Source organism: Cariama cristata, unplaced genomic scaffold, assembly GCF_000690535.1.
Source record: "Cariama cristata isolate BGI_N322 unplaced genomic scaffold, ASM69053v1 scaffold37050, whole genome shotgun sequence".
NCBI classification, from domain to species: domain Eukaryota; kingdom Metazoa; phylum Chordata; class Aves; order Cariamiformes; family Cariamidae; genus Cariama; species Cariama cristata.
The window spans coordinates 432-9,904 of record NW_009594761.1 but is presented as its reverse complement, the minus strand read 5'-3'; the positions used below and the strand labels follow the sequence as shown (position 1 = coordinate 9,904).

At 45.0% G+C, this 9,473-nt stretch overlaps 1 protein-coding gene across 1 annotated transcript; it reads left to right on the top strand.

Moving 5' to 3' along the window:
• Positions 1–100: 100 nt before the first annotated feature.
• On the top strand, positions 101–9,124 carry RAPSN (receptor-associated protein of the synapse). The gene is made up of 7 exons (XM_009699183.1): positions 101–585; positions 3,091–3,429; positions 4,731–4,889; positions 5,232–5,330; positions 5,428–5,550; positions 8,218–8,271; positions 8,921–9,124. Exons 1-7 carry the CDS (start codon positions 370–372, stop codon positions 9,122–9,124), a joined length of 1,194 nt encoding a protein of 397 aa, XP_009697485.1. The 5' UTR covers positions 101–369.
• The last annotated feature ends 349 nt before the right edge of the window (positions 9,125–9,473 follow it).

The window sequence follows — 9,473 nt, the reverse complement described above, 5'->3', positions numbered from 1 at the left end:
TGGCGGGCGCAGCTTTAGCCAATGGGGAGACCAGCACTGGCTGCTCAGATTGGGTTTCACTCCTGTCGCTTGAGATTTTTTTTCTTTCTCTCCCTGTTGTGCTTTTCCTCTTTGTTTATGGGATTGGACAGGCAAACGCACTGATGCAGTCCTAGCGAGCAAGATGTTTGCCTAGTGGATTTGGGATTCTGCCTTCAGTGCTGAGCAACCACTTCTTGCCATTGCCTGCCACAACTCCAGCCCCCTGACATGGCTGGGCTTTTATGGCTCCAAGCTTTCTGAGCGCACAACCCGCCCTCCTCTGTTGGGGCATTTTATGTTGTGTCCTCTTCTATGCACTTCCTTTTTGCTGTCCTTAGAGGTTAGTGTATGAGGCTTTTGAATGCATGGGAGATGGGTCAGGACCAGACAAAGCAACAGATAGAGAAAGGACTCCATCTTTACCAGTCTAATCAGACCGAAAAGGCCCTGCGAGTCTGGATGAGGGTTTTGGAGAAGTCTGCGGATCCTGCTGGCAGGTTTCGGGTTTTGGGTTGCCTCATCACTGCTCATGCAGAGATGGGCAGATACAAAGATATGCTGAAGGTAAGGCGAACTGGAGACGAATGCATGCCATTGTGTCGCACCCACTACAGAGAGTGGCTGGAGATCAGAATGGGAAATCGGGGGCTTTATTTTGTATATAGTAGAATGTACCAGCTATTGAGTGCGTATTGTGGGCTGCCGTAATCACTGTATTACCCAGCAGCTCCAGCCCACAACATACGCAGAATACTGCTTTTCATTGGGTCTGGTCCTTCAGGATTCCCAGGTGACTGAGGTTGCCCAATCTTGGGGACCTTTCTTGATTTATTCCCCACATACAGGCGCACCATGTTATCAGGCTTCAGGAAAAGGTATGAAAACAGGGACTTTGCTCCACGTAAAGCCATTTACAGTGCGTATGTCAGCGTAAAAAGAGACCTCCAAGTCGACTCTGTAGAATAAGCAGCACTCTTGTGGAGACATGTCTGTGATCTTGCTGTTCAACTGCTGTTTGAGATCTAATAGAGAGCTTGCATTCGTTTTTGTTACAATTATTTGTTTGCAAGGGGGCTGATTAAGAGCAGAAAGAGGGGAAGAGGATGCTTTTTTTGGCAGGGGGGTTGAGAGACATTCCAGGAGGGGTCTGACAGTTGAAGTCAGAGAGGAGCTCCCGGTTGTCAGGATAGCATAGAAGAAAGAAGGATATGGGGCTTGATGGAAGAGTGGTAAAAAGAAGCTGAAGTTGCACTTCAGGAGCATGAGGATAAATGTGTTTGAACAAAAAGAAGCTGATGTGTGGATCCAAGAAGCAACAGGATGCATATAGAGAGCAGCCGGCAGTGTTTGGGAGGGTGACTCACGAATCTGGAAGACAAGGCATGAGGATGTTGTAATAGTCTTAAGAAACTATCCCAGCCTGAAATAGGGTCTTGCTAAAGGGCCTTGATATTCTTGTCCTGATGTTTTTGGTTGCCTCTTACTAGACTGGTAGTTATTCAGCATTTAGCCCAAAATGTGAAGGAGGTGCCCACATCTCACTGAAAAGTTGTTGGTAGCTTTGTTTGGAATGGGGCAGGGGGGGCACATCTTACTAGTAAACCCATGCACTAGTAAACCCCCTATCTTAAACCCAAATAGTTAGGATGAAGAAGAAAAGAGGGGTATTAATAGACTTGGAAAACATTTGAAGAAAAACAATTCTGATAAGTAATGTGGAATTAGGTGGTGGCAGAAACAACAGACTGACTAGGGAAGAGAGAAACAAAAAAGCCAAGATGTGGCTACCTGAAGGAAATACTGATGGCTTCACGGAAAACAAGAAATGGGCAAAGGAGTGGGCTCAGCATACCGGAACTTTAACTTGTTTGCTGAGAAGAGAACAGAAAGTGGGATTGGAGTAGGTGAATTTTAGTTCTTCCCAGTATTAGGAAGGAAAAATGGCTTCAAACTGAAGATTTTACACCGCGGGTGATCAAAGATAGAGGAAGGAGAACTTTAGCAATAAACCATTGAGAGAGGAAATAACAGAAGAAAAGGGGTGAGAATTAAAGGCATGAAATTAACTGTGATTTAAGAAGGGTTATGATGCTCAACCTCTTTTTGGAGAGAAAAATTACTTCACACCAAGGAAAGAGGCTGTGGCAATCAGGAAATAATGAAGAACTTGTACAAAGGTAAGGGAATGTGGGGGAGCATGAGCTAATGCACATTACGGGGTCCACGTAGCAGCTTTCGTAAAGTGCTAAGGAACCCGGGAACATACCCAAACAGCTGCAATTTATGGATGTGTTTTCTTTATTTTGTGAAGAATGTAAAATGTTACAGTAGCTTAAATTATTATGTGTTGCCAGTAGACAAAAAGGAAGTAATTGGTGCCCTTGGGAATTGTTATTCATAAACCTAACTGATAATCTCTAATGAAAACGCATACTGAGAAAATTGCTAAATATTTACCTTTGCTACTGGTATTAATTCAAGCCAGCAGTGTGCTTGGTTCATCACAAAAGAGTTGCTGCTCAGAAGAGTCTGCAGTCTAAAAGAAAGATACTTTAAATCATTTAAGAGAACTGTATGCAATGAATCCTGAAGGTTATAGAACAAAAACTGTCAAGACTGCAATTTGTTAGTAAAAAATTGATGAAAGAATTAGCTTACTTTCTTTTATTAATAGAGTATTTTAATATCTTAAGAATTCCAGAGAAAGTGGAATACATTAAACTGAGTGAAAGAAAACTGAGCTGCATTATGTCAGATGTTTCTTGCTTCACCTGCTTCTCTTTAGGGCCATTTCGCAGCTTTTTTCCACTAACCGTCAGCCTAGTTCATCTTCCTTGCCCCAGAGACTCTGTGGAGAGAGGGAGAGGTTTCTTCAGACTGCTCGTAGGCCTTTTAAACCACCAGACAACTGCTCGATGTAAACGATGCTTCTCAGTCTGTGCTGCTGGACTTCTCTGCCTCGCTCAGAGATAAGCCACTTCTCCAGTACAGAGTGCTGCTCTGTGGGTGTTTGAGCTGTATTTAAATAAAACTACACACTTTTATAAACACTCTGTTTTCTACTTAAAGTTTGCAGTGGTACAGATTGACACAGCACGGGAGCTGGAAGACCCGGATTACCTTACAGAGAGCTACCTAAACCTGGCTCGCAGCAATGAGAAACTCTGTGAATTCCAGAAAACGATCTCTTACTGTAAGACGTGCCTGAACATGCAGGGTACCACTGTGAGCCTGCAGCTCAATGGCCAGGTGAGCCTCAGCATGGGCAATGCCTTCTTGGGCCTCAGCATTTTCCAGAAGGCTTTGGAGTGCTTTGAGAAAGCTTTACGTTACGCGCACAACAACGATGACAAGATGTTGGAGTGTCGAGTCTGCTGCAGCCTCGGGAACTTCTACGCCCAGATAAAGGTGCGGTAACCTAAGGGATGGAAGGGTGATTGTTTCATGGATTTAGGAAAGAATTGGAAATGGTGTGAATTTCAGCTTATTTCTTTGCTATAGAAAGCAAAGTACTGAGAGAGCATTGTAAGCTAAAATCTCTTCTTTGTAAAATCATCGAGTACTCTCCCTCACAGTCGGGATGGGAGGATTAGTGTAATGTTTATGTAGCACAGTAGAAGCAGCTGTGAATATTCCTCTGTGTTGAAAAGATCAAACTTATCTTCAAAGAAGATCATGTCAGTGGAGGTACTGTCTGCACACAGGGCTGGCAGCCAGAACTCATGGATTCTCTATTTCTACCACTATCGCAGGCAAATAGCTATTTATATGAGCAAAACCAGGCAGGAACTGAGGATGGGGGTGATTTGCCAGTTCTAACTTCTATTACAAACAAATAGGTTTTCCTCACAAAGGCTTGATTTTTGTCACTAATGGAAGAATCACCAAATTAAGTGTTGAAAACTATCAGTAAACTTCCCTCATAATACCAAAAATAAAGAAAAGAACATTGTGCTGGATACTTTTAAGGTATGAAATAAGAAGGGAGAAAGGAAATTTTAGAAGTTGTGGTTTCCTTTGTGCATCTCGGAGAATTAAAAAATGTGAGGACTTTTTCATCTCTGCAGTCTCATGTAACTTCCTTGAGAATGGGTTTAGATATTTAGATAATAGTTTTACATAATTATTGTAAAATAAGATTTCTTTCTAAAATGCTTTTAATGCAGAAAGATGCTTAAAAATGAAAATGTGTTATATTATTACTTACTGTGGATTTGGTGAGGCCATGATTCTTTGTTCCTGTTTTCTGCAATGATGGATAACCAGCCTCTTGGAGATCCTGACTCACCATACGGAGAACACAGGGGCTCCACATAGATGTTGAAAGCAGAGATGATGTAAGAGCAGAGAAAGTTTTCAGCCTTTGGTTACAGAGGAGGGTAAATGGTTCCTGCAGAGTAAAGCTGATGGCATACTATATAAAAGTCATTTGCTGTGTCATTGCCCCAGTGTCCTGAACCCAGAGAGTAATATCAATTCAGCATATGGCAATTCCGCCTTCCACAGTTTGCTATCCAGTGAAAACATCTAGTGAAACATGGCACGTTGAAGAGGAGCAGCAGGAGTTGAAAGGTGTACCGAAATCTGCTAGCTGTTGCAGTGTTAGTAAATAAAAAAAGGTTGTGTGGTTTTTTTGGTGTGGGGTTTTGTTTTGGTTTTTTTTTTTTTGTTTGCTGTAACTGCTGTCTCTCTGCTTGTCTGCCTTACAGGACTATGAGAAAGCCTTGTTCTTCCCATGTAAAGCAGCTGAGCTGGTGAATGATTATGGAAAGGGCTGGAGCTTGAAGTACCGTGCAATGAGCCAGTATCACATGGCAGTGGCCTATCGGAAGCTGGGGCGCTTGGCAGATGCTATGGACTGCTGTGAGGTATAGGGTGCAGGCAGATGCAGAGCTGTCGGCGGGCTCTGCAAGGGGGTCTTGCCTACAGGACTGGGAGGAAGAGAGATACCATGGCATTCACGCTTGACTCCAGATGTTCCTGCTGCCTCCCTGTCTTAGAGCTGTGGTTTCTGTAGCCCAAAGGGCCTCAAAAGTTTGGGTCTATGAATGGCCCTTGGCTGGGAACATGTGATCAAGACTTTACTTGCCTTAAAAAGATTGTGCCATTTCTTTGGAGGTGACCTTTCAGTGGCTGGAGTGCACAGTCCCAGCCCTGCTGTTTCGAAGCAGGAGCAAGCTCTTTTACTGACCAAAGACAATTTCTTTCAGGAGTCCATGAAGATTGCCCTGCAGCATGGTGACCGGCCTCTGCAAGCACTGTGTCTGCTGTGCTTTGCAGATATCCATCGCAGTCGCAGGGATGTGCAGGTACGGCTCTTTCCTGCCAGGAACGACAGAGGGGATAGCAAGAGGGTATGAAAAGCAGGCGATAGCCAAACATGTGTTTTCCTCCCTGCTTCTGCAGACAGCCTTTCCTCGGTACGATTCCTCCATGAGCATCATGACAGAGATTGGAAACCGCCTGGGTCTGATCCAGGTGCTGCTAGGAGTGACTAAGTGCTGGATGATGCAGAAGGAGCTGGACAAGGTCAGTTACAAACTTGTTTCTACAGAAGTTTGTTAGACAAGATTAGAGCATACATTCTTTTTCTGAACCGTATGCCCATCAAAGTGCGGTAGAGGGCTGTACCCCCTGGTTCTACCAACAGGGTCTGATGGTTGTACAGTTACATTTCTCCAAATGGTCCCTCTCAGCCAGGAATTTGTTACTAATGGTATGAACATCCATTCTGAGTCAGACTGCTAACTTACAGAATTGTCTCATTAGTCACTCCTGATGACTTTAAGCACTACACTGAGAAACCAGCACTGAGGGAAGGAAGCCTACTCCTGCCATTGTAGGCAATCAGCTTATGCTTATGCTCTGAAATAGATTCCAGTGCCGACTTTTTAGCTGTGTGACTAAGCTCATGGTTGTGATAGTGATGATGTGTAGACAGCTCTACAGCTCCACCATGTGCTTTGCAGACAAACGTGGCATCAAATTCCTAGAGAAACTTTGAAGGTATATAAACTGTGATGTGAAACAGAGAAATGACAGCAGAAAATCATTTGGGAATAGACAAATGGTCAATATAGTACAAGGGGGTACCATTACTTATTTTGAAAATGCTTAGGCGGTGTATGTGTGTTAAAATCCAGATTAGAGTAGATGCAGCAGATAGCACTGCAGGAATGTTATTGGGCTGGAGAAGGAGATGCTCAAAAGTTAGCCTTGAACTAGTGCTGAACAACCTGGAATGGCTGCACGATGAGTGCCACGTCAGGATGCTGGTTTGCATGTAGATATGATGAAGATTCACTCTTTCACTCTCATGAGACACAAAGAATTTTAGCTCAAACGAAGCACCCCAGATATTAGGAAATCAGGTATGTGTCTGTCAGAAAAGACAAGTTCAGGGTGCTGTCAGCATCTGAGTTGCCTACAGCAGGGAATCAGTTGGGTGAGATACACCTTGCAATCCACCACATTTGCAATGGAAGAAGAAACTGCAGACCTAAAAACTTTGCTTAGTGTAATCCCTTCCCAGCCTCATATCTCATATTCAAAAGAATGGGACAGGACACAGCAGGTAGGCCTCGACATCAGAGAATATTCAGAGCACTCCTCAAACCCCTACATCCACTGATCCCACCTCCAGCCATTGCCACCCTCTGATAGCATAAGCGTTCTCACTTGTGACAGCCTGGTGAGGGCTTTGCAGAGAGTCCTGATCTCACCAAAGCCCACAAAAGAAGAGAGTGAATAGATGAATCTTGTGTTCTGTTCCAGGCATTAGAGGGAAGTCTGCCCTGGTGGGTCAGGGACCTTATCCCCATTGCCCCAAATGTGACCTCAAATGTCACAGCCCTGAATACTCACCCAAGCCTGTTCCTCAACTTGCCAGTCCCAGTTGCCATTTCTCATGCTACTCATCCCAGTATCAGTTACCTAATAAAGCAGTTTGCTAACTTTCCACTTGCAGATTCCCTATTCTTGTCCTAACTTCCTCCATCTTCCCGGTCTCCTCGGCCAGTTGATCCGTTTCCTTTCACTTGCATGCAGTCAATACTATTGCAGATCCTCCCAGGCTGCTGTCACAGCCTGCTTGCCCAAACTCTTTGTGCAGTCTCATACTGCCGTCCAAGACAAACTGTCCCCGGGACTTCTCAGCATCTCTTCCTGCACCCCACACGCTTCACTTCCATTCTTAGCTCCAGTCATTAATTTCAGGGTTTTTCAGTACACAGTCACTCTTCCCAGCCACAGCTCTCAGTTATGTTCCATCTGCTAGCCTTCAGTTCCTGCTTGCCCTCTTCTAGAACGTCCTTATCCTAGGCAGTTGCTGCCACCGCAGGTCTACTGCTATCTCCTCTGCATTCAAAGTGCATTCTTTTATCTCATCTGGTCCTCCTCTCCTAGAATAGCAGTAATGCCAAATTATTGGCTAGAAATTTTATAATGTTCCTTCTGAAAACTGCTGCATCACAAGCGACACCTCTTCCTCCCCTGGGACAAATCTGAAGCAGATCTCAGGAGTTCTGGAAAACAGAAACTGATGATCAGAACAGCGAGGAACACTAGCATCTAGGGGAAAGTAGGAACTCATTCGGTGTTAACAGCTGCTATGCTCAGTACTTTCCTTCAGATTGAAAAAGATGGGTAGCAGTACACTCCTACATCACACCATGTAAGTAGGACGAAGTGGGTATATGAACAGCAGGGAAAAAATGGAAGAGCGTGGTGTGTTGGTGGTGCTGATCCCTTTCCTCCCCTCTTGTACAACTGAAACTGGAGTTGCCCGACGATTATCGAGCCTGTAGGGTAGGATGGGGAAAAGGCTTGTTTTGCTTGTGCTTCATCCCAACCCCAGCTTGAGTTTAAATAAGTCTGTATTTTCTCTGCTTGGCAACGCCAGCCTCCACCAACATCGTACCCCTACTTTGCACTGTGTGGCTGGAACAGAAATGTAGCTCTTGGATTATTTGTGGTCTTTCAGAAACCAGGCTTTTCTTACAGACAGACTTTTGGGAGGGGAGGGAAATCTGCCAGACAGCTATCTTGCATCTCCTGAGTTGCAGTGATGGTTGTTTATCCAAATTCTACTCTGTACCTCTTTACCTCTTTCTTTTAATAATTCCCTTAGTGCATTCATATGAGTCTGGTTTTGAGATACTGAACTGAAAACTGATCATGCATGCTCTCCATTCACAGGCTCTGGAAAGCATTGAAAAGGCACAGGAGCTGGCAGAGGGACTAGGGAACAAGGTAGGATCCTACAGCTTCTCTTCAGCACTGTCCGTAGTCTTCCGTCAGGCAACTGAAGAAGCCAAGCGTTGAAGTGTGCAGAGCTGTTATTGCTTATTAACATGTCTGTATTAACCAGTCAATGCTTGGGACTTGCTTTGTTGTGAAGTCTGTAGTTGTGGGCAGTTGCACAGGTGATCATCAGTGTGCAAACCTGAAAAGTGAGGGAGGAGTCACGGTGGGATAAACAAAGGGGAATGGGAAGCAGTAATAATGGGGTACGAAATAAGCAGGGAGCTAGAGGATTAGAAGTCTCTTCTTGGAAAATATTATCGCCCTGAGCAGCAGCTGAACTGTGTGCTGGCTGGAGGCAAAGGGAAGTGAAATACAGTCTTATGTCATGGATAGCTCAGGAAAACCATCCTGATGAAAGAGCTGCAGAGTGCCTCAAACCTGGTGCCCCCTTCTGCCAGGCAGAGAAGTAGAGTTTAATGGCAGGAAGTGCTGAGAGACCAACTGTCCTTATGACTGGTCCTATCCCTGGGGCAGCTTTCTGTGCTGATGTTTCTCTGGCTGGCTGATGGGGCTGTAGTGGTTTCCACTCCTTGTGTTACTGGTCTGTCTTCACCTTGTTGTTCGCTTTTCTTATGTTTCTGCCTTTCACGTGCAGCTTGGCCTGCTGAAGCTCCACTGCCTGTGTGAAAGGATCTATCGCACAAAGGGGCAGCAGCGAGAATTGCGTGACCATGTAGTGAAGTTCCATGAATGCGTGGAGGAGATGGAGCTGTACTGTGGCATGTGTGGAGAGTCCATTGGGGAGAAGAACAACCAGCTCCAGGCGCTGCCTTGCTCCCACTTCTTCCACTTAAAGTAATGAGCTAGAAGTACTAAAGAGATCTTTGTCATGATATTAGTTATAGGAAAGAGCTGTTCGTGCCCAGAGCAGGACAGCCCTATGCGTGCTGTTCCCCACGTCTTTGTCCTGCTTACCTGTGCCCTGCAGGATCCCATTGCAGTGTCGTGAATCTCATGGCCTTGAAGGGTGAGATTTAGCCATAATATCCATCCCACTCCCACTTCTGTCCTTATGAATGATTGTTCACAGCTGTCCTCACCTCGTAGGTGCTTAGCACAGCTCACAGATGCTTATTTAATTCCTCTTGAGGAATCGGTTCTTCACTCCCAGGGGCAGTTTGGATTTTTCCGCTGAATCCCCCCACTTT

Coding starts and splice junctions, on each gene's coding strand:
- RAPSN (XM_009699183.1), top strand. CDS start 370: ATGAGGCTTTTGAATGCATGGGAGATGGGTCAGGACCAGACAAAGCAA. Junction 586..3,090: donor GATACAAAGATATGCTGAAG/GTAAGGCGAACT, acceptor TTCTACTTAAAG/TTTGCAGTGGTACAGATTGA. Junction 5,551..8,217: donor TGCAGAAGGAGCTGGACAAG/GTCAGTTACAAA, acceptor CTCCATTCACAG/GCTCTGGAAAGCATTGAAAA.